The sequence below is a fragment of the Primulina huaijiensis genome, chromosome 16 (assembly GCF_012295235.1).
Source record: "Primulina huaijiensis isolate GDHJ02 chromosome 16, ASM1229523v2, whole genome shotgun sequence".
Taxonomy (NCBI): domain Eukaryota; kingdom Viridiplantae; phylum Streptophyta; class Magnoliopsida; order Lamiales; family Gesneriaceae; genus Primulina; species Primulina huaijiensis.
Window position 1 is genome coordinate 17,101,262 of NC_133321.1, and position 23,407 is coordinate 17,124,668.

General features: G+C 35.2%; 5 protein-coding genes across 7 annotated transcripts; 3 read left to right on the forward strand and 2 right to left on the reverse strand.

Moving 5' to 3' along the window:
- The first annotated feature begins 134 nt into the window (after positions 1–134).
- On the forward strand, positions 135–6,337 carry LOC140961923 (suppressor of mec-8 and unc-52 protein homolog 1). 2 transcript variants are annotated; one of them, XM_073420710.1, is made up of 17 exons: positions 135–181; positions 212–254; positions 1,009–1,219; positions 1,387–1,539; positions 1,879–1,927; positions 2,359–2,442; positions 3,030–3,133; positions 3,505–3,591; positions 3,667–3,720; positions 4,346–4,441; positions 4,692–4,819; positions 4,990–5,116; positions 5,210–5,269; positions 5,396–5,503; positions 5,629–5,729; positions 5,860–5,911; positions 6,078–6,337. In XM_073420710.1, the coding sequence occupies exons 2-17, from the start codon at positions 223–225 to the stop codon at positions 6,174–6,176; spliced, it is 1,545 nt and encodes a 514-aa protein (XP_073276811.1). In that variant the 5' UTR covers positions 135–181; positions 212–222; the 3' UTR covers positions 6,177–6,337. The 2 variants fall into 2 exon arrangements, with proteins under 2 accessions (XP_073276811.1, XP_073276812.1); XM_073420711.1 differs by lacking the exons at positions 135–181; positions 212–254 and adding an exon at positions 310–814.
- A 983-nt stretch (positions 6,338–7,320) lies between these two features.
- On the forward strand, positions 7,321–9,273 carry LOC140962132 (GDSL esterase/lipase At1g71691-like). Its single transcript, XM_073421004.1, has 5 exons — positions 7,321–7,819; positions 7,930–8,051; positions 8,178–8,417; positions 8,501–8,750; positions 8,834–9,273. Exons 1-5 carry the CDS (start codon positions 7,540–7,542, stop codon positions 9,052–9,054), a joined length of 1,113 nt encoding a protein of 370 aa, XP_073277105.1. The 5' UTR covers positions 7,321–7,539; the 3' UTR covers positions 9,055–9,273.
- Positions 9,274–10,612: 1,339 nt separating this feature from the next.
- On the forward strand, positions 10,613–15,738 carry LOC140962070 (tubulin-folding cofactor E). 2 transcript variants are annotated; one of them, XM_073420915.1, is made up of 15 exons: positions 10,615–10,997; positions 11,352–11,522; positions 11,733–11,779; positions 12,053–12,199; positions 12,293–12,367; positions 12,957–13,066; positions 13,172–13,272; positions 13,365–13,426; positions 14,087–14,194; positions 14,290–14,324; positions 14,631–14,696; positions 14,860–14,951; positions 15,045–15,121; positions 15,205–15,282; positions 15,377–15,738. In XM_073420915.1, the coding sequence occupies exons 1-15, from the start codon at positions 10,670–10,672 to the stop codon at positions 15,473–15,475; spliced, it is 1,596 nt and encodes a 531-aa protein (XP_073277016.1). In that variant the 5' UTR covers positions 10,615–10,669; the 3' UTR covers positions 15,476–15,738. The 2 variants fall into 2 exon arrangements, 1 of the variants encoding a protein (XP_073277016.1); XR_012172450.1 differs by lacking the exons at positions 15,205–15,282; positions 15,377–15,738 and having other exon boundaries at positions 10,613–10,997; positions 14,290–14,385; positions 15,045–15,127.
- Positions 15,739–17,481: 1,743 nt separating this feature from the next.
- LOC140962125 (xyloglucan endotransglucosylase/hydrolase protein 3-like) lies at positions 17,482–18,715 on the reverse strand. The gene is made up of 3 exons (XM_073420995.1): positions 18,381–18,715; positions 18,183–18,283; positions 17,482–18,073 (listed from the first exon to the last, which is right to left on the reverse strand). The coding sequence occupies exons 1-3, from the start codon at positions 18,583–18,585 to the stop codon at positions 17,498–17,500; spliced, it is 882 nt and encodes a 293-aa protein (XP_073277096.1). The 5' UTR covers positions 18,586–18,715; the 3' UTR covers positions 17,482–17,497.
- A 3,119-nt stretch (positions 18,716–21,834) lies between these two features.
- Positions 21,835–23,216, reverse strand: LOC140962142 (uncharacterized). Its single transcript, XM_073421017.1, has 2 exons — positions 22,893–23,216; positions 21,835–22,132 (listed from the first exon to the last, which is right to left on the reverse strand). Exons 1-2 carry the CDS (start codon positions 23,168–23,170, stop codon positions 21,928–21,930), a joined length of 483 nt encoding a protein of 160 aa, XP_073277118.1. The 5' UTR covers positions 23,171–23,216; the 3' UTR covers positions 21,835–21,927.
- Between the last annotated feature and the right edge of the window lie 191 nt (positions 23,217–23,407).

The window sequence follows — 23,407 nt, forward strand, 5'->3', positions numbered from 1 at the left end:
TTTTCCTTTTTTTTTTTTAAATCCAAAATAAACTATGTTTCTTGTCACTCGAAAAACAAAAGTTAATGGATTAAAAAAAAGGGAATAAACTCTCTTTATTAAAAATATATATATAATAAACTCAAATTTCGCACAGAAACTGTTGGAGTCCAATGCAGCTGGTGTCGTAAGTTAGGGTTTCAGACTTTCAGTGGCTATTACTTTTGTTAAAACACTGCTGCCATGTCTTCAACGCTTGAAATTGAAGCTCGGGAGTAAGCTTTCTCCCCACTATTATTCTGCATTTGCTCATATTTCCCTTATGTGTACGTTCTCTGTTAATCGAGAATGCTTTTTATCTTCTCCAACTGATAATGGAGTTTGAAAAGCTTCGAAATTTTGAATTTTTTTGAGACATTGGAGTTTATTATGTTTTAGCTATATACAACGAGCTGACGATAACAGTTTGTGGGTGAGCAAAATTTTTGATAATTTAACATTTTTTTTTACTTAGGTTCTTTTAAGCCAGCTAACCCAGGTTCCTATATGCCTCATACTGCATCTTTTTTCTGTTTGACATTATGTATCTTGCTGCAGTCCGAAGTTCCCTTATATTGTTTTGCGGTTTTTCTTATGTGGTTTTATTATTAGTGATTAGTATTGTGTTATGGCAATAATTGGCAACCGATTTGTTGATTGCTTTCTAATTTGATTCTGGAGACGATTTGCCCGAGGGTAGTTAATTGGTTGGAGAAGAATCTTCCGGTATGATGACTTTGTCACAACAGACGATGTCATATATTGTATAATGCATCATTCTTTGGCATTTATACTGGTATGTTTTGTACTTCCTTGACTGGTCGGTATTTTTTTCTGATGATGCAACGTATTTTCTTTGTCCTTTTTATTGAATTGGGTTTGATTTATGCCCTATCTTTGCCAGAAAATCATTTCGAGATAACACTCCACCACAGTCTTATGCCACTTAGTCTTGAATATTATTTTGTTTTTCCGTGTGTTTGCTTGCAGTGTAATAAAGATTGTTCTTCAATTCTGCAAAGAGAATTCCTTGCATCAAACGTTCCAAACTTTACAGAATGAATGCCAAGTTTCTCTCAACACGGTGGACAGTCTCGAAACACTTACCGGTGACATCAATAGTGGAAGGTGGGATGCGATTTTACCGCAATTGGCACAGCTTAAGCTTCCTCGTAAGAAGCTTGAAGATCTTTATGAGCAGGTAAGCCATTCCATACTTTTGGCAGCCAGGTCAGCATGTGCCATTTGTTGCCAGCCATTGATCTTTTGGGGAGTTTGATGCATCGAGTCCATTTCATGACCCAAAGCAAACCAAATACTTTTGGACGAATATATTGCCAAGTTCACCACTTTCTGTTCTTTTTGTAGATTGTTTTGGAAATGATTGAACTTCGAGAAATTGATACAGCACGCGCTATATTAAGGCAAACCCAGGTGATGGGTGTCATGAAACAGGAGCAGCCGGAACGATACTTACGGCTTGAGCATCTACTAGTTCGGACTTACTTTGATCCCAATGAGGTAAGAACTGAATCTTATTTACTGGCTCTGTTATTACTATCTGTTTTGTACAGTCTTATGATTACAGGCTTCCAGAAACATTTGGTTCGCAGTTCATCGGCTGGTCCATGATTTTGTTGACCACCTAATGCCTAGACATAGCAGATTTGTGCCATCATAGAGTCTATCGTGTAATCTAATGTTTATGTCGTGTTTTTCTCTGTTATAATGTCCAGTTAATTTACAGCTTGATCCTTGAATTACTAGGTTATCTTAATCACTTTTGATTATGAAAACTTTTTATTGTTTCCATTTGGTACTTTTTCATTTAAAATAATACCGTTTGAAATTAATGTGCAGGTGTATCAAGACTCATCAAAGGAAAAGCGCCGTTCTCAAATAGCACAAGGTACATGCCTTATGTTTTCTCTGTTCCAGCTGGCACGTTGTATCATAATAAGTTGTTTATGTTTCTTAGAGATCAGTTAAGGCATTTGTAAGGGTATTTTAACCAATCATTTGTCAGATAAATGATTGATATGTCCTCCTGAAAGACAGTCGCATACTTAACGTTTTAAAACACGGAGATTTTGTCCTTCTTTATTTAAAATGTGATTCATTTTCATATAAATAATGGTATAGCAGCCTATGTAAAACATTTTATCCTTCTTTCTTTAAAATTTTAGCTTTATTTTTTATACATTCATTGGAAACTGAGGATTAAAAGCGCTGCATGGGTTCATAATCATCAGGAAACTGAATGCATTTGAAGTATCTTTATATTGTTTTAATTTGTTTTTGACACTTGTTCTTACATACATTTTTCTATTGTATTTTCAGCTGTCGCTTCAGAAGTTTCAGTGGTTCCACCTTCACGTTTAATGGCTTTGATCGGTCAAGCTCTAAAGTGGCAGCAGCACCAAGGTTTTATAGGATGAAGTTTCTTATGTGATTAGTCAAGTTATGCCTGAATCTTGATTCTAACTCTTGATGTGTGTTTTTGCTATTAAAAAATGGCTATTATCACTTGAAGGTTCTCCTTACTGATAGAAATAATGAAATATAGCTAGATATTCATAATTTAAACTTTTTATTCAACATCTCAACACTTTGTACGGACACATGATGAAATTTAGAATCGGTCAAGAGTTCAACACTACCTTTTAGTTTCTGTCTGCTGTTATATTTTTTTCAGATACCTTACTTTATCAGCACAATTTGGACATACCTGGCGTCTCAAGAAAGTACTCTTATCATGGAAGTAATAGAAGAATAAATTATCGAGGACAAACTATTGTGAAAATAATTTCTTTTGGTGCTTGCCGTTTCAAATCAAATCATTTTTCTAGATGTTTCCTATGGAAAGATGTAGCCATGATAGACACCCATTACTGCTTCATTGCTAATCCAATGGATCTTCTGAAGTTTTATCTTGGCTTCTACGAAAATTTCTGTTTACTTTTTATGTTCATCGCTGAATGTTGCTTAACCTCTTTATTTGGTCTTGTCAGGTTTACTTCCGCCTGGAACACAATTTGATCTGTTTCGAGGAACAGCTGCCATGAAACAAGATGTGGAGGATATGTATCCAACAACTCTTGGGCATACTATAAAGGCAAGTGATATATCTTATTTTGATAGAGATTTTGGTTCATATATGATTGTTTTATATCGTGAAGTTCTGTTTGAACTGCTAGGTAGCATATTGCTGCAATTTTAATTTTTACGAATTTTGTAACATTGGCACCAAACTGGCACGTAGTATTTAATATTCTCTAATGATCTGGAACCTTTTAAATTTATTATTCTTCTTGATCTGTTATTTGTGAATCTTTTGTGATGTAAATCAAGATGGTGTATGGCAAACACTGATGATTATTTTTTTATTCTGAAAATTTGTTTATTTTCTTGACCTTGCTTCTCTTCTTTTCTCTGTTACTTTACCTTCGAACATGACCAAAGTTTGACAGTAATTATTGACTGCAGTTTGGGAAGAACAGTCATCCGGAGTGTGCCCGGTTCTCTCCAGATGGACAATTCCTTGTTTCTTGTTCAGTTGATGGATTTATTGAGGTTATTCCTTTGAATTAATTTCGTTGAATATTTTTTACATTAAGATCATTGACTGCTAATGTTAGTCTATCTCAGGTTTGGGATCATGTAAGTGGTAAACTAAAAAAGGATCTTCAATACCAGGCTGATGTAAGTCAACTTTTAATTTTTGTTCTTCTTTTTAACAGCCTATTTGACTGTTGATATAGTTCTGACACCAATTTCTACTCCGAAATTTAATGCCGCAGCTGAAACCTAAGATACTGTGTCAATCTAAAGTAGTATATTTTTATATGATCAGTATCTTACAGCCTTATGCATAGTTAGTTATCGCGGTAGGATGGAACGACAATGAAAGGAGTTACATTTTTGTTTCTGGACATTGGTTTATGACTTTATGTGATAACTTTTATTCTGGAAAGTTATCTTGGAAGAACATGCCATGGTAAAAGGTTTTAAGATTACACGATTTAAAATAATTGATAAAAATATAGCCACACATTGGGCCTGATTTTGAGTTTAAGAATGTCTAGATATATGCTGATTTACTATTTTTTCCTGATCGTACCGGAATCCGAAAACAAACTCTTTGGTCCACCCTTTTGCCTCTGTATAATTAACATGACAGTAAAATTTGATAGGCTGCTGTTTACTGCATGTTTTAGCTATTAGAGATGCGATATATATTTGTTGTGGTATTATTCCTTTGATGCTTAAATATGTAGAATGTCATGATTGTGATGCTTGACTGTACTTATCTGGTATCGATTGTCAGGAAACATTCATGATGCATGATGATCCTGTCCTGTGTGTTGATTTCAGTAGAGACTCAGAGATGCTAGCTTCTGGATCACAGGATGGAAAAATAAAGGTAAGGCTCGTTCGTCTATTCCTGTATGCGACTGTGCCATAATATCTTTAACATTTGAAGGAAATTCAATCTGTTTCCCAAAAAAACTTGCTGGTAAAAAAGTTGTTGATAACTTCAATGATGCGGTAATGTAGCTAATGACTTTTACCATCACCACTTTTTTTAGATGAAGGTTTTTGTTATGCTGTTTCTGGCTAACTCGGCTCTTGTGACCGCAAGCAAACTTATCTAACTCACTGTCCTGTTACAGGTTTGGCGTATCAGGACTGGCCAGTGCTTGCGTCGTCTTGAACGAGCACATTCTGATGGTGTCACTAGTGTTGCCTTTTCTCGCGATGGAACACAGTTGTTAAGCGCCTCATTTGACAGCACAGCCAGGTTTGTTGAATTCGTAACTGGTGTATTTTTTAACATCGTTTTTCATTTCTTCAACTTCCTTAAAGCTACAACTTCTGAGTAAAACATAGAGTGAAGAAATAGTTGAAGTATAAAATTTGCAAATTCTTGAATTGGAAGTCACTTTTTTATGGTTTCCATATTTTATACAGAATTCATGGTATGAAGTCAGGAAAGATGTTGAAAGAGTTTCGTGGCCATACATCTTATGTTAATGATGCCATCTTTACCAATGATGGTTCTTGTGTTGTAACTGCCTCAAGTGATTGCACTGTGAAAGTATGCACCTCAGTTTTAAGTTATTCCTTGAAGACCAATATCTGCAGCATTCTACTGTATCAGTTTTTTATTTTTGCCAATAATGACGTACAGGTTTGGGATATGAAGACCACAGACTGTTTGCAGACCTTCAAGCCACCACCTCCTCTAAGGGTATTTATCTTTATCGCGGTTGATTTTTTTCCTTAGGCCGGTATAATTATACTAAGTTCTTTTTCTTTGTTCTAAAAATGATCAATATATGATGAATTAGTGGTTCTTTTTTATTGTTAACTACAGGGAGGTGATGCATCTGTGAATTCCATTCATCTTTTCCCTAAAAACACTGATCATATAATTGTGTGCAATAAGACATCATCAATATATATCATGACACTTCAAGGGCAGGTGCGTTATTCAATTATGATTGGTAGTTAAGATAGTACAAGATTGGGGGGAAGCATCACTCTTGCTACATTATTTCAATCGAGATGATGGTTTTATTCTAAGATGTATCTAATCTATTGTTAAAGGTTGTGAAAAGTTTTTCATCTGGTAAAAGAGAAGGTGGAGATTTCCTGGCAGCTTGTGTATCACCCAAAGGGGAATGGATCTACTGTGTTGGTGAAGACAGGTATACTGCAAATTAAATGGGTTTTGATCTTCATTACTGTAAAATTTTGACATTGTTAGGAGTTCTCTCTAATTTCTTTGTCACAGTAAATTTTCCCTACTTTGCTAAGAACGTCCCATTAAATATGCAGAAATTTATACTGCTTCAGTCAGCAATCTGGAAAACTAGAGCATTTGATGAAGGTAAGTTTCTGAATTTAAGGATAGTTTAAACCAATTGACCTTTACTTCCCTTTTGTTAAATATTCTACTATGTGTGTTAGTGTTACTTTCTTTCCCTGATGATTTTTCTTAGAAGCAATTCACTTACATCATATTAGTAAACCACTGTGCTTTGTCTGGCGAACAGGTACACGAAAAGGACGTGATTGGTATTGCTCACCATCCTCATATAAACCTTGTTGCAACTTATGGGGCCGACTGCAGTATGAAATTATGGAAGCCATAACCATTCTTAAATGGAATGAAAATATTTTCTCTACCATCTTTTTTGTAGTAGTTTTGGTGTCTTGCGTGGCGAATGACTTGTAATTTTATAGCAATATCTTTTTTATATTTATTTCTGCTACCTGAATCTATTGAAATTAATTATAAATTAGATTTCATTCAGTGCTATTTTTGTTAATATGGTGATAAATGGTGGACATGCATTTCAGCGGTCCCAGACCATTATGGAATTGGTTGATTAAATAAGGATCCAGAGCAATTGTTTCCATTGGAATGTGTGAGTCAATGAGGCCGACCATGGTGTCCAATCTCCTTTAAATATCTCCATTCCAGCCTCTGTATTTATTTCCTTTTATTGCGCCCGCGCCCGCGCCCGTTCACTTATTGCCATATTACTGCTACTGCTGCATAGAGAGAGAGCGAGTGCTTTGAATTAAAACACATTAATTTCATCATCTTCATTGGGTGTTTGAATGTAATGGATATTATTTTAATTGTTCTTTTCAGTCAAAACTCTCGATTGCGTGAGATTCCATGGTCATTTGATTTTGATCCGAGCTCAACTTTTGTGGTAGCTGTCAAATATTAGATTCCCAAGTCCCAAATACCAACCTATAAAGCTCTCATTTAATTTAAAATATCAAACGCAAGCATTTCAACCATAAAATATTTGATTTTACAACATCAATCCCATAAAATCTTTAATTGCATGTTTGTTTGTTCTCTTTTTACTCATAGTCAAGTCAACTCTTTTTACTCATAGTCAAGTCAATCTGGCGGATTTTGGTTTTGCTATAGCAAGTTTTCTCTGCTACCTCTGTTGCTACTACAGCTATTATTATTATTATTATTATTATTATGTTGGTAAGTACGATGATTCATTATTAATTATTATTATTATGGCAAGTATGATGATTTACAAAGGTTGAAAGCATACGAGTCTGGTGAGTGTTATATGTGGTAGCTCTAATTTTTAGAAATTGGTAAATGGCAAACAATTAAGTCAGTGTGTTTCTTTCTGAGGCAGCATAATTCATGCATGAAAAAAGGTTCAAACTACGAGAACTAGAACAGAAATTTGAAACAAAATTACGCGAAATATCAATCAATTCTGAAACCACAGAAAATGGAAATGGAAAAACACTGGAGAGTTACTTGGAAAGTCTAAGACAGAAAATGAGATGAAAAAGAGAGATACCACAGCCCTGTGGAAAATATTTATTGCATGTATTTACTTCAAGAGAGAACAATACAGGTGAATTCATTTACTCCTCTCCACCCACCTCTTTCCTCCGCTTATTAAAATCTTTGGCCACCTTCAAACATTCCATACACACACTAGCACACATTTTCACACACAAAGAATGGCTGAGAAGCAGTTGAAGCTTTGTGGGCTTCTTGTGATGTTGTTAGTATGCAACATGAATGCAGATCTTGTAAGAGGTCAAGAAGATGGAGCTGGTAGTACTGAGAGGAAAGCTTTGGCGCCTGCCTTGTTCATTTTCGGTGACTCTCTGATTGATAATGGCAACAACAACAACTTGGCGTCCTTGGCAAAAGCCAACTATTTTCCCTATGGCATCGACTTTAATGGCGGCTCCACGGGGCGCTTCTCCAATGGTTATACCATGGTTGACACCATTGGTAAATAGAAAACCACTTTCATCAACGCTTTTCAGTTGTGTAAACGAAAATATCTGTTGCATGAAAAAATCTGTTGCATTCAGCCTCGTTTGTTTCTTACATATATGCAGCTGAATTGCTTGGATTACCACTGATTCCTCCATATTCTGAGGCTTCTGGGGATCAAATCAGATATGGAGTTAATTATGCCTCTGCAGCTGCTGGTATCCTTGATGATACAGGAAGAAATTTTGTGAGTAATGTTAAAATAATTTGATGATGCATGACACTTGGGCACATGTTTTTTGGTTCCAACAACCTAGTATATATGACCACGTAACCATGTCTGTTTGTCACCCCTTTTACACTAACATGACAGGTTGGCCGGATTCCATTTAATCAGCAAATTAAAAATTTTGAGAGCACTCTTGATCAAATCACCGGTATCCTCGGTGCGCCCGATGTGTCGCAATCTGTGGCCAAATCCATTTTCTTTATAGGGATGGGCAGCAACGACTATTTAAACAATTACCTCATGCCCAATTATAACACCAAGTATCAGTACAATGCTCAACAATATGCAGATCTCTTGTCTCAACAGTACTCCCAACAAGTCACTGTAAGATACTTAGACTCACACTGACATACCTGTATGTGATACATATACTTGTATTTTCTTGAGTTTTTTTAAAAAAATTGCAGAGACTGTACAATCTTGGAGCTAGGAGATTTGCGATAGCAGGGCTTGGACTGATGGGGTGTATTCCAAGCATTCTTGCTCAGAGTAGCAATGGTATATGCTCAGAAGAAGTTAACCAGCTTGTGCTTCCCTTCAACACCAACACGAAGGCCATGATCAACAATCTCAGCGCTAATCTACCCGGTTCAAGATTTTCTTACGTTGACACTCGCAACATGTTCCAAGATCTCCTTGCAAATGCTGGAACATATGGTACTTTGAGATCTTCAATTTTCTCTCACTTAATCAAGATTTTCAATATTTTGTACTCACTTTTTACTTACTAAATTGTACAGGATTTAGTGCGGTGAATCGTGGGTGCTGTGGCATTGGGAGGAACAGAGGGCAAATCACTTGCCTACCATTCCAGACGCCATGCCCAGACCGGAAACAGTACATATTCTGGGACGCTTTCCACCCCACGGAAGCGGTAAACATATTGTTTGGACAGAAAGCTTTCAATGGGAATACAGAGTTTGCTTATCCCATCAACATACAGCAGCTAGCCAGTCTTTGATCTCATCAATGGACTTTTTTTTTTCTTTTCTCGTGATTCCCTGAATTCAAGAGTTTTTAACTTTCCAGAGGGAGCAGACGACGTGGTAGGGAAATGCATCAAAGAATATCTGTTTATTTTACGTGCTTGTGATTGATCTGTTGTCTTTTTAGATAGATCTTTGTAGCTGACGAGGAAGGATATTAAACGGAATTTTAAAAAGTCTAAAAGCTAGTAACGCCCAAGGATTAGCTAATTAAAATAACTGAAAGTAAAATATTGGCAGCTTCAGTAGGATGAAATGCATCCCAAAACATGTGATTGCGCAGGTTTTCACATGGAATTTGAAAAGGCAGGCATGTTAGCATTTTTCTCCTCACCGTACCCCTCAAGACTCTACCCCTCTATTTAAACACTATCTCGACATACAGAGGAAACTCAAAGGTATACCTCATCAAAGATTGTAACGTTTTCAATTATTGTACATCCTCCTCCCAAAACAATCTCATCTAACGTTGATAATTAAAAGAGCTCACGAGAACGGAGAACCAACCATATAACTCCTCTCAAGACCTGCCTGCAAACAGACACACACACACTCGTGCACATGCGTACCAATATAAACAACATCAAATACACACTCATGATAATTAAGTAAAAGGGAACTGGTTTGAGAATTTACCAGGAAGTTGCGTTGGAAGCAGTATCCAAGCTCGGGATCGATTTCAGTGAGGGAATCTTTCCTGTCCAGGAGAGAGTACAAGTCATTCTTGGACTCGGCCAGAAAAAGAAAGAACGAGAAGCCATGAGAAGTCGGGGTGAGAGTTTGCCCGGGTAAAGAAAGTCTCAAGGTATGAAATAATTACGGAAGCTGATCAGATTATTACATACTCATATGAACCCGGACTCCCATCCTAGCCCGAGCAACACAAGAAGACCAAGATAATGGATCAAAGACCATGTCCAATGATAGTCCAGGGACCGAGACCCCTTGTGTCCTCACATCATGGCTAGTGTTCCAGCATTTTTGGTGGCATATCGATTCTGGCCCCACATGTATGAGACAGCATGTCTCAAAATCATTAGCCGTCATCACAAAGAGCCATGTAACAAAACTAAAAGCGGTATGAGTTGTCGGTCCTGACAATGTCAGGGGATAAGACATGGGTAACCGTTTGATCGTGAGAAATAACAGAGCACTGGAAACAAAGTTATCATTACATTTTTCACTGTAAATATTAATGTTTGCCCGATCAATCAGGACATTCACTCAACATTTTCACAAAACTTTCTTTATAACACTTTTCTTTCCTCTGGGTGAATACTCGACTGACTTGAATACGAAACGTCGAAGTGGTTAAGTCAAAAATACTTCCGGTGTCTCACAACGTTATATTTTTATAAAGTGTGCAGATCATCCGGCCCAGGCTTCCCTCTACTCCGCCACTAGTATTCACATGGAAGGAACACGACCACTTAACTCAATAATATTAGGGTTTTTTTAAAAAAAATGATAAATAATAATATTTATATATAAAAAAGTATAATAATAATAAATCAAAGGGGACAGATCAATTAATAAAATTTAAATGGCCCGGCTTCTGTTACAGTGTGTGTATTTATTAGCAGAAAGGGGATGCGTGAGTCGAAGCCAGAGATGCAGAGCTCATCGGAAACAGTATTCAAGGTCGATCAAAGGGTCCACTATGCCGGCCAACCTCAGAGAACCGGAGTCGTCAAGTACGTGGGGCCGCTAGAGGGCTACTCCGGTGCTTGGATCGGAGTAGATTGGGATGCCGACGGCGTCGGCAAGCATAATGGAACTCATAATGGTGTTGTTTACTTCACCGCACGGGGCCACGACACTGCGTCCTTCCTTCGCCCGCATAATCTCAGCGCCGGAGTTTCCCTGTTAGAAGCACTTCAAACTCGCTATCAAACTGCCTCCACGAAAGAAGAAGAAGGTGAGGTCACGCGAATTAGATTTCGTACGTTGTTTCGATTGGGAGGAATTATTGCTTTGTGCGATGTATCACTATAAATGCAGTTCTAAACGCGATCAGCGTATCAACTTGATTGAATTGGCATCGTGTGTGTTTCTGTGTCAACTGAGACGAATGTGAGGCTTCGTGAGATATAGGAATTTATCACATTTGAATGATTGAAAGGTTAAGTCTAGGTGTTGCTCCTGTTATTTGTTTTCCAGAAGTTCATAAGCTGAGTTTATCTGTGATTTTTTTAGTCCAGCTGCGTTGTAAAGTTTTCAAGGTCACTTGTGTGGCTGATCATTATCGTCTGTTTGTATTATCCTCGCTTAGATGAGATGTATGTCCTCTCTGCGAGAAACAATAGAGTGTCCGTCCAGCTTCTGGGGAAAGAGAAAATCCAAGACAAGATGAGCAGATTCGAGGACCTGACAAGTGCGTCATTATTTCATTTGGGAGTTAAGTTTCCTGGTTCCCCTGACCATGTCAGTTCGGTGCTACCTAGTAAGTTGATTCTCTCCCAGTCTGTCTACATTTTCCAGTGTTGTTCTTTCTTTTATATTCAAATCTGAACTCGTGGTGTTCGATCTTACCATTTATTAGACACCTCCTGTTTTATTTATGTGAGCACCTGTCTACAGTTATGCTCTTTGGTATTATACTCATCAGTGCTGTTGTTCGTTTCCCACGAATTCTCAAGTGTTTCTATTGCAGATCTGAAGGAGCTTGACTTGACTGGAAACTTGATTGATAAATGGGAAGTATGTGTTTCTTGCTTGAATACAATGTATCAATTTATTAAGCTTCAGTTGACATTTGTATATGTAGAGAATTATGGGAGTATCAATATTTTTACGTTCTTAAATCTGTGGGCATCATGTTCACGGAACAATCAAGCTGCTCTCATTATTAGAGTATTGACGTGATGACACTTCTGGTTGGAAATGATGCAATTTTGATTTTGTTTAATTTATTTACAATGTGGTTGGAGCATAATTAAAGTCAATTTTTCTTCCATTTGATAATCCTCGCAGGATATAGGTGTTATCAACGAAGGGTTGCCTTCTCTTGAAGCCCTCAATCTTTCCAATAATCCATTATCAACTGTTATAACTACCATACCCAAGCTAACAAGCATCCGAATTTTAGTTTTGAACCACACTGCTGTGACCTGGGAGCAGGTGTAGGCTTATGTTTCTATGTTGCAATATTATTTCAGTTTCTTTATGAAAATCAGGGGATAATTTTAAAGCAGGTTTTGTTTAATATGGCAGGTGGAAATTCTAAAGGATTCACTGCAAAATATGGAAGAACTGCATCTAATGGGAAATAAATTACGAGAAATAACAGTTAGTGCTTAGTACACAATGATGTTTGGAGTTGAATTCTGACTTATGTTATTTGCTTGGTGATGATTGTATGTGTATTTTCCGACAACTAGTTTTCAACTGTGAACATGTGAATCGCTTCACGGCTGTTTGCTTGGTAAAAACTTGTGCTAGATTGCATTAGTTAAAATCACACGGATCATCAGATTAGTCACATCGAATATGCTCACGTTTGGTCTCATGCTCTTATTATCCTAAATGCAATTTCTTGTGTCAAACACCCACCTAGGCACACGTGGTGTTTATTAAAAAAAATATTTTTAAAAAGCATCTTTCTTCTGGGGGAAGGTATTGAATGGACTGTTACCTGTGATGCATGTGCAAGGGGCCACCCATTTTGATCATTGTAACGTGTATCACACTGTAATGCACATCCTGTAAGCATTTATACTCTGAAAAGTTTATATTCGGTCTGGTATTTTTTTCACTGCCTGTCTCAGTGATTACTGTTTTTGTTATTCTTTCCCTGTCAAACTTCTCTTTTTTTGAGAATCTACACTCACATATTATTATAGAATTTTTTTCGTAACATGTTCTTTTTTCTGTCCAGCCAGCAGCTTCAACTGTTGTCCAAGGATTTAATTCTCTGCGTCTGCTTAATCTGGAAAACAATTGTATAGCTGCTTGGGATGAAATCATGAAATTGTCACAGTTAAACAGGTGCGCAAAGAGGAAAGAGCATTTTCCCACCATATATTTATTTTCTACGACTCTACGTTTTTTCAGTGATTTGTGATGCTATTTCATCATGGCACCTGCATTTAGTTTGGAACAGCTATTTTTGAGCAACAATGAGTTGAATCGCATATGGTATCCTGATTGTGGTGGTTATAACCATTTCAAGAGTTTGTGTGGCCTTCTTCTGGGTAACGTTCCAATACTGTGCAATAATATTTTTCATACTTACTAGTTAATACTGCCACTCTTGAGGATTCATCTAGTTTGTTACTTGTTTCAGCGAATAACAAAATTGAAGACCTCGAATCTGTTGATTCACTTAATTCATTCCCTAGCTTGATGGTGAGCATTAAATTTGGGCACTGTTTGAGATATCCTTAATAATTCTGTACATGATCGGCAGTAAAGGGATTAAATGGTGAATGCTATTACCCACACCTGCATATTTTAATTGGCTTTGGTCATGAACTGTGTTGGGAATAGCAAAGAAAGAAAGCTATTACAAAAGTTGGTTGGAGTGTGAAGATCAGGTGGTGTGTATGCATAGCACAACTGTAAACCTGCTTACTTGGTTTTAGGTCTGGCTTCGGACAAACGTAGGACTAACATGTAGTCTCTTGGTCTCATCTAAATCTTACATGATTAATTATTTTAGCAAGAAGGTCTCAGGTTCATATCCTGTCATTTGGCTGTCAAGTAATAGGATAGCCAAAAATCCAGTCTAAAGAATGTACATTTCAAATACTCGGTCCTAATAATGTGAAAGAACCAGATATGCTTCTCAGGCGAGACAATGGAAATTAAATTCCTAATACTGGGAAAGAACTAGCTATATCTCTCAGGTGAGACAATGGAAAACAAATTCAGTCCCATCTTTTAAGTGTGTGATAAATTCTTGCTTTACTTTGCTGTCTTTGCTAGTGATAATTTGCTGTATCAATGAACCTTTTTGATATAATTGATAACATCTGGGCGTTGCATAACAAATGCTTTGTTATGCAGGATGTCAGGCTTTCTGGGAATCCGGTTGCAGATCTGGGGAAAGGTGGCATTCCCAGATTTGTTTTTATTGCACGTTTGAAAAAAATTAAAATATTTAATGGCAGTGAGGTAAGTTTAAGATAACTTATAATTTATTTAGGGTGATTGTGAGGTCATCCTGCTTTGCAGTTAACATCATTCTGATATGCTTTCTGTTATTGCAGATTAGTCCTCGAGAGCGGAAGGACTCTGAAATTCGGTATTGCTTTTTCTTCAGAATGCTTGCCCTAATGCATACATACTATGTTTTTCACTCAAGGGTCTGAGAAAAATATATCTTTGTTAAATTTTCCTTAACAAAACGCTTCTTCAAATTAATTAATTAAAAAAAATCTTCCGGGAAAATTAGTCTGGAACTTAACCAGGGGAAAAATGGGTAGCTGCTGTAACATACATGGGCATGGAATGCATGCTGCTGTTTGGTTGGTCATATCAATTACGATATTCCTGTTACCATCATAATTTATATCCATGCAGATAATGTTACTTAAATATTTTCCTACAGATATGTCCGCATGGTCATGTCAAAGTGTCATGGTGGTCTGGAAGAAATTAGAAGGTTCCATCCCAGGTTAATTTTTGTCAGCTCCCTTTCACCTAGCTACTTTTGGTGTATACGGGAGACCATTGGTGCTACCATATGAAATATATGTCATAAGCTTGACATGGTTTGTAGTGAACAGTGTGTCTTAGTACTTTGTTGATGCGTCTCCTCGTATGCATTGGGTAAACAGGTTTGCTGAGCTTAAAAGTACTCTTGGAATTGAGGATGAAAAACAATCAATAGGTGCATCAGGCAATCAAAAAATGGCTTCTGGATTAATTTGTATGAACTTTGTTTTGAATTAGCTTCCGCTCCCATATTCTATTGTTCTGGAATGATATTATGTTGTTTTATAAGCTAGAATTGTCCATGCAGCTATTTCTTTGAAATGCATTGCAGCTTCTGTGGGTGAAAAACCCGTCCTTGTGAAAAAGTTACCTGCAACTACAACGGTGATACATCTACCTGGCATTTCCCCAAGCTGATTATTTTGATGGGCTTTTTCAAGTGTAAATGGGTGAATATTGTCGCGTAGGTTGGAAAGCTGAAGAATTTGTGTGAGAGTTTCTTCAAGTTAAAATCGGTGAAGCCCGTCTTGTTTCTCCAAGAAGAGGTGGGTATCTCCTTTTTTCTCACCAGATTTTTCTCCCAATCTCATTACTTTCTTGACCACTACTATTTCTTTCTTCGTGGGGTTTATTTTTTAGGGTTCCCCCCTACCTACATTGCTTAATGATGACATGGAATCTCTTACGGAGCTTGGGATTGGTAATGAATCCACCATTCTTGTAGATGAAGAGCCCTGATATCATCATTCATCTCAAAAGTGAATAACCGAATGGCATACATAGATATAATTTCTTTGATCTTTTGTTTATTATGACATCGCTTTTTTACATATTCTTTTCTTTATTTGACTTACGTTGGATACTGAATTTTGTTTGGAGTCCTTTGCCATCAAACTCGATTCATCATCTTTTTATGCTCAACTATATATTTTGGAAATATGCACGGTTTTGACGACGCAGTATTACTTTGAAAAAAAAGTGAAAAGTATAAATTTGGTTTAGTAGCTTGCATGTTTTTTATTTTATGTCTTGTTATCATATAATTTATGATCTTAATATATTAATTTGTATTTATTATTTCGTGATATTAAAAAAATGATGACATAACACTTGAAATTGCATTGACCAAGACATAAGCTGGAGGTTATCCGGGGAAAAAATAATCTCGAACTAATTGTGTCAAACGTTAATCGACACATAATTGTCAATGTTTTTCACGCCTACAAGTAGATGCCTCCCTCAAACTAAATTCTGTTTTCTTCACCGGAGATGCAATGTTGCGCGCATGGGTGAGTCAGAGTAGATTGAAACAACTATGGGTGAGATCAACTCTGGTGTTTCCACCACTTTCAACACGTAGCATGCCACAAAGTTAATCTGAGAAACATAAAATATCGATCAACTGATGTAGATAATGAAACCCATTAATGGATTTTCCATCGCTCACATGGAAATCAACAAACAAGACGATCAGATCAGTAAGAAATTATGGGTTTTTACCGATTCCGACCACTTTTGGAGCAACGCCTTAGCTAGGGGCAGAAAGCAGGAATCTCAAAATTGAGAACGGGAGACAAATCAACAAAGGGGAGAAACCAGTAAATCGCAAATTAAGATCTGTGAGACCAGTTGAATCGGTTCGTATTTATAATTAAAAATAATATTTTTTCATGGGTCGGATCAGGCAGATTTGAGATTTATCTCACAAAATAATAATAATAAATCAGAAAGAAAAAAAAGCAAAACGAAATCAATACTTTAAAATGAAAGAAAAAGTTTTTTTTTCCTTTATTTTTGGTTATGTATATTTTAATTTGTGTAATATAAGCTTTATTGTCACTACATGTCTCACATAGGAGTCATATTCGATCGATTTAGTGTTTTGGAAAAGAAACTGTATAAAAACTAAATTTCGACAAATTATAAGATTAAAACCTAGAATATACCAACTTACATGATTAAAATTGTAATTTTCTCAAAATATAAATTCAACCTCTAATCAAGAAAAAATTTAATGAAAAAAGATAACCTCTCATCATGGAAGACATATTTAAAATTGAAATCTTCATTGTTTTCATACGTAAGTAGATCTTAACAACGAAATAATCAGAGTTTAAGCATCCAAAGCATTTTCAAAAGGTTTATCTCAGAGATTACATTGAACAACTAATTTATTTTATGATTGAAAAATGATTGTCGATATGTATTATATTATACAAAAATCAAACTGTTTTGAGAGTTTATAATTATACGTACGACTAAATATATAATAATAACACAGTAGCATAAATTAAATAATTGATATAACAAATGCAAGTATTTAAATGCAGTTTATCTTTCTCGGTATTTTAGATTCAAATTTGAATTTTAAAAAGAGGTTGAAAATATTAATAAAAAAATATAAGAAATATCTATAAATATTTCTTTATAGATATAGATTATTGCTTTAATTACATATACTAATATATTTAAAAAAATCATTTAATACTATTTCAAAATAATATAGAGAAATAATGAAGAATATTATTATTATTTTAAGAATAAATCAGTTTATGATATTAAATAATAAGGAATTAAATAGAAAAACTAAAAACCAAAGTGGAAATTTTAAATTTAATAAAAATGTTATAAAATTGATGCATACATTAAAATGCAATTTATATTTTTAATGGTCCTGAGATTAAAATTTGAATTTTAATAAGAATTCGAAAAGTGTTAGAAATTTAATTTTTAATATGATATATATGAAGATAATACATCCTAAGTCTCGCACTCTATGAAATGTTTGTTCTTGTCGGCACAATAGTCATAGACCATGTGATTCTTCCTCACATGTTCCTTAAGAAAATTTTGCTGGATAGGACTGAGTTTCCAATATTTTGGCGCATTCCAATAGTACTTTGGAGAGTGGCATCCTCGAGGATCAGAAGAGTCATGCACGCACGCTTCGACCCCGAATCCGCGATACTCAGCCACAAAAGGTGCTTGGCTCCAATCAACTGGCCCTAGCCAAGATGTAAAATTCCATATGCTTGTTTCCACGTGCATCGGGTGCGATGGATAATTCACGCCTAACCTTGCCTTCAAGTTATGGTACACCCTTATTGGTATTTTGTCCACAAAGAACACTATGTGGTGATGGTTCCACAGTATCTCATAAACGTGAAAATCTTCCTTTGGATCGAACCAAAGTGCAAACTGTTGTTCTCTATTTCCACCGTCGTTTGCAAAAACATTCGTACTTAGAATGAATGGCTTCCCATTGCTTCCCAAGAACTCGATATCGACCTCATCGTGACTGCCTCCATTTGGTTGGCCGATTGGGACCCCAGTCAGCTGCAACGATATATATATATATATCAAAGCATATTATATTCATCAGTACTTTTTCTTCATGATCTCAAACACACATATTAATTACATGTATTCATTCATCGATACATACGTAGAAAGTTGTGATTACTCCTGCATCTTTTTTGTTCGGCATCTTCATCTTCAGTCTAAAAATTCCAGAACCATAATTTTTCTTTGAATTGAACCCCGCTCCTGCAATATATTGCAATGTGATCAGGAGATATATACATGGACTGAAATTCATCGATCAATGTTCATAAACAAATCACGAAATTAGGTGAAAACTAACCCGACTGTTGGTCTAACAAAAGTTGGACTTGTGTTCCATTGCCAAGAACTGTAACATGGTTGCTTCCCCAAGTTGGAGAGTAATTCAGGTCGAATTTAACTGTATCATCGATGCTAATTGCCAGTGGATTAAACAAACTAAGAATGAACAAAATGGCTGACAAAACTGGAATGTTACTCCTACTAATATTCATGAAATACCCCATTAAATAATGAGTGTACGTAGGTGCTCCCAGTTGGGTATATATGTTTTAACTAATAAACATGAATTTCGTCAGTGACAGGTATTTATATATAGAGAGACAGAGGCTCACTCTATGTGGTCAAAGATTCCATCAGACATATAATATATATATGTATATATATGCATGTATACAGTTGACTTCTTTCTATATATAACATGATTCTCTTATGTGATTAGCTTGAAGATGTATATGTTCATGTACAGTCAATTAGTTAGCAAATTCAATGAATCAAACTATCCAAAGAAGTTCAATGTTGGTCAAGATTAACCATATCAGAAGCAAATTTGTGAAAGAATAGAATCAAAATCATTATTACTTGAAGACTGCCATGTAGGTTTATAAGATTTTTGGTACATATATATATGTGCTATTTTCATTAATGCTTTTCCTGATGTGATATATTTTGATTTTTTAAGCGCCATATTTACTGTTCAACGGATAAAATTAGTCTTGTAGTCTCAAATGAATATAATCAAATAATCAATAATGTTTTATAGTTCATATAACATTCCAAACAGCAGTAATTTTTTCAATTATTTTCTCACTTGATTTTTACCCGAATCGGTTTCTTTTCATCTTTTTTCCAATTCAGCAATGTTTTCATCGGCTATGATTTCCACAGTTTAATTCTTTGTACTATCGGATTTGGCGTTGATTCTTTTTTTTTGTTACTTGAACTTGTTTTTTGTCAGTGGTCTTCTTATTTGTTCATCTGAGTTTTCACGCTTAGAGTTTTTCTCTCTTTATTTTTGGAAAATCCACTCAGTTTTTCCATAGCTATTTCGTCTAATTTGAACATAAACTTGTGCGGTCACGTGATGGTTCTTACAAATCTTTATGCATTTTCATTGTTTTCCTTCTTTATGCATTTGTCATCATTTCCTTCTTATGTAATTATAATTAGTATGTGACACCCGTGATATGCATGTAATGTTATTTTATGTAATTAATTATTAAATTTTGTAAGTATGAACTTTTGAATAATTATTTAAAATTAATGATATAATCTAATCTTCATACTATTTTAGATAACGCTCAGAAGAGGATAACAATCTTCTACTATCAATTATTTATATTGCATATGTTTCATCTTTTTATTTTAATTTTGATTTAGTTTATTAATTTATTCAAATTTTTGTTTAAGTTAACTAAAAAATTGTCTTGAGGTACCGTAGATTTATAATATATCAACTTGTGTCGGAAGATATCCATACTTTGTTATTAAAACTTGACATGTACACTTGCAACAATATTTTGTTTAAAGATATTCAATTATTATAAATTATTGTTATGAAAAAGCTTGATTAGCTATATTAGACAGAAAATCGTTATTTTCAAATATAATGTATTAGAACTTCAAGATATGCATAAAATATATCAACATTTTATTTATGACCAAAAAAATACAAAATTAATACTACATATAATGAAAAAAATATTTGTATTCACCGAAAACTTAAGAGAATAAGACAAATAACAAATAAACTGATATAACAAAAAGTTAATTATTTAAAATAAATATGTGAAAACATGCAAACTTTATATATGTGATTAATATGAATTTATAAAAAATATAATTTTATATCAAATAAAATTGCTTCCACGTGCATTGCACGTGCACCTTTCTTCAAATTGAGATAAAAGTATCTTTCATAGCCAACTTCCATATCAAATTCTCTAACATTTTCTTCAGCAAACCTTCAATTAGAAAATCAACAACCTGACTGAGAGTAGGAGCATATAGCACACAAATAGTTCTGCCATCGATCCTTTCCTTGATAAAATGTTAGTAAAATTCTATGTGCTAAGTTATCTCATAAGAAAATTGGGTTGTGAACAATAGCAACAGCAGATTTCTTGTCACGATAAACTTTGAATGGTGATCGAGTGCAGGCTTTGCTTCTTCAAGAAATCCTTTTAACCATAAGACACAACAAATTCCATGAACAAGTGTTTTTGCCTTCACATTTTGTTTCTTACTCCTCCTTATGACCAATTTTCCACCTATGTAAATCCAGCATCCACATGTTGATCTTCTATCCACAACACTGCTTTGAAAATTTGTGATTGCAGATTATAGTCAATCCCTAAAATCGCTCCTAATAGAATACCTTCACTGATCCCAACAAATCCTAGAAAAAGAGAACATTTTTTCTATTCAACAAAAGCAGATCTTGTTTCAGAATCAAAGGTACCTTCCACGTCTTTGCTTGGAACATGATGTCTAGGCGTGGAAGAGAATTAACAGAAAAAGAAGGGGGAGAGACTGGGAAGCAAAACGAGTACAAACCTTGAAACTTTCCGAACATTGTTTTGTAGCTTTAAGTGCAGCACCATTTCCAATCAATATACTCCTTTTTTCTCCTTTGCCCAGGAAAATTTCAACCATCCTTTCGAAAGAGTCAAGCACAAGTGCCCACGATTTTGAATTCATTTCCAAAGAAGCACAATGGCAGACACCATGGAACTGCAACAAAATGAGAATCGGTTTATTACTGACAATAAAATTCCATTTCTTACGAGAAATTTGATTTTCTCTGTTATTCTCCAGGTGGCCATATTCATTTTTTGTGTACCATGAACGCAAACTACTCACTATTCCACACTGCTACAATCCAGTTATTTAAAATTTATAATCCAAATCATGTTAAGCTCCTGACATAATTAAACATCATTGTTAAACTTAAACAATTATGTTTATTACCTAACAAAATAAATTGTTATTATCACACATAAATGATAAGTAAGGATGGTAGTTTTTATGATCGCTAAAAAAACACGATTACTCTTTTCAGCTTTAAAAAATTAGTCATCGGTGTTTCTTAACTCATAATTTGTTTCTGCTTAGTTTAAGTAAAATATGAAAGTAAAAGTTATTACAATATTTTGATAAATAAATAAGAATTTTCAGAATATTCTCTGACCAAATAATTTTGATCTTTACCTTCCTTCAGATAAAATGAGATATATAGACTCTCTAAAAAGAGAATTTTCGTTATTTTATTTTAAAAAAACAGTAAAAAAATAATTTATTTATCAAGCTTATGATATTTTTATAACCTATAGATTTAATCACTCGTACAAAAGCATAATTTTTAGCAAACAGTCACTTATTGATAGACATTTCAATGTTCAGAGGAGAGTATGCTATAGACCTTAACCATGCCATTCATCCCATGTAGCATAGACTATTCCTAATAAGGGTGGCCGGGGTATAATCAGTTTTCAATAATGGAACAAGGATTTAATCAGTGGTCTAGATTCAAGAAATACATATCTTCATAGTCATATATTATTTGAAGATCACTCAAATTGGTAATGCTTGTCAACGGTTTCAGACACATCCCAAGTGCAACTCATTCCCTTGGGGAATACAACCAAGTCACCCGCGCCAATTTCAACCGCCTCATCAGATCCATCAGGATACACCTTCACCTTTCCCTTCAATAAGTAGCAGGTCTCGGTTGAAGAGTATGTCCATGGAAATTTGCTTGGAGGACATCCCCACCTTTATTCAAAGCAAACAAGATCAGACAATGTGGTTGTGTGAGAAAACAAATAGAGACATTTTGTAAAGTAACTGAACAGAGTGCCAAATATTGCAACTACAAGCAACCTGAATAAAATTTACAGAACTCAAAGTAATGATCTATTGAGTCCATCAAACATGACATCTGTAATGAAATGATAGAATCCATAAACTGCTGATTTTGTTTTCAAATCGATAAGCCTCGCACAAAGACGGTTGCACAAGTTAGCATTCAACAACTGCTGATTTTGTATTCAAATATTGAAAATCTAGAGGAAACATTACAATGGAGAAAAGTTGTTCTGAATACTTTGTTCCAACTCTTCTTTCTATCACGGCTTCCTTAATTTCTTATTGAATCCACCAAAATGCCGTTCAAGTTTGCATCTACTCCTAGACATCAAAGATGTTCAATATCGATCTATCATTTAATAATTAATAAAATTCAAAAGGGCAACTGGATAATCACATACTAAAATCAGATTAAGCACCTACTAAAACTAAAGCTCCATTTTCCATTCAATTTTCAATTATTCAAGCAACACACCGAACTCAGGCTATCCTAGAAGCACGCATTTCATCAAACGCATGGCGAGATGCAAATCAATTATTTGTCGTGTATCAACCTCAACCCCTCAATAGCAAGACTAACAAAAAACATGCCATCCGGCATCCCAGCTGGAGAAGATTTTTCAAATGAGTGCATAAATACACAAGAGAGCGAGAGAGAGAGATTCACTTGGGCCAAGAGCGAACGCCGAGGTCGGAAAGTTTAGATTCAGTGGGGTTGCTGACTATCTTGATTCCCAATTTCTCCGTTTCTGTTGTGGAGGCGGCCATGACTTTTGCACCTCTATGATCGGTATTGCAAGCGATACGGCGGCGCAAGGTGAACCCTGTCGATGCTCCGATTCTCCCACTGGGACGTAAGCACGCGGGGTTCTTGGTTAGGGTTTTAAAGCTAGGAAATCCGGTAGCTGCTGCAGCTACAGAATTTGTACCAACAAATGTTGCCATTTGGACGGGCGGAAGAAATAAATTTACCAAAATTATTGATTGAAATAATTGTGGCAACCCCACTCTCCTATAAAATAATATTACATTTTTATGTTTATTTTTATTTTTATTTTTTGAAAGTATATAATATATTACATATTCTCATCCACACACTTGTTATCGGTGGTAAACACAGCATCTTGACGTAAGAAATAAATAATATAATATGTTTTTTTTATCTTTAGTATAATTATATAT

Coding starts and splice junctions, on each gene's coding strand:
- LOC140961923 (XM_073420710.1), top strand. CDS start 223: ATGTCTTCAACGCTTGAAATTGAAGCTCGGGA. Junction 1,540..1,878: donor CTTACTTTGATCCCAATGAG/GTAAGAACTGAA, acceptor ATTAATGTGCAG/GTGTATCAAGACTCATCAAA. Junction 5,270..5,395: donor AGCCACCACCTCCTCTAAGG/GTATTTATCTTT, acceptor TGTTAACTACAG/GGAGGTGATGCATCTGTGAA.
- LOC140962132 (XM_073421004.1), top strand. CDS start 7,540: ATGGCTGAGAAGCAGTTGAAGCTTTGTGGGCTTCTTGTGATGTTGTTA. Junction 7,820..7,929: donor TACCATGGTTGACACCATTG/GTAAATAGAAAA, acceptor ACATATATGCAG/CTGAATTGCTTGGATTACCA. Junction 8,052..8,177: donor ATGATACAGGAAGAAATTTT/GTGAGTAATGTT, acceptor CTAACATGACAG/GTTGGCCGGATTCCATTTAA.
- LOC140962070 (XM_073420915.1), top strand. CDS start 10,670: ATGCGTGAGTCGAAGCCAGAGATGCAGAGCTCATCGGAAACAGTATTC. Junction 14,195..14,289: donor AAATATTTAATGGCAGTGAG/GTAAGTTTAAGA, acceptor CTGTTATTGCAG/ATTAGTCCTCGAGAGCGGAA. Junction 14,952..15,044: donor AATGGCTTCTGGATTAATTT/GTATGAACTTTG, acceptor TTGTCCATGCAG/CTATTTCTTTGAAATGCATT.
- LOC140962125 (XM_073420995.1), bottom strand. CDS start 18,585: ATGGGGTATTTCATGAATATTAGTAGGAGTAACATTCCAGTTTTGTCA. Junction 18,284..18,380: donor TTTGTTAGACCAACAGTCGG/GTTAGTTTTCAC, acceptor AATATATTGCAG/GAGCGGGGTTCAATTCAAAG. Junction 18,074..18,182: donor GAGTAATCACAACTTTCTAC/GTATGTATCGAT, acceptor ATATCGTTGCAG/CTGACTGGGGTCCCAATCGG.
- LOC140962142 (XM_073421017.1), bottom strand. CDS start 23,170: ATGGCAACATTTGTTGGTACAAATTCTGTAGCTGCAGCAGCTACCGGA. Junction 22,133..22,892: donor GGCGTTCGCTCTTGGCCCAA/GTGAATCTCTCT, acceptor CTTTGAATAAAG/GTGGGGATGTCCTCCAAGCA.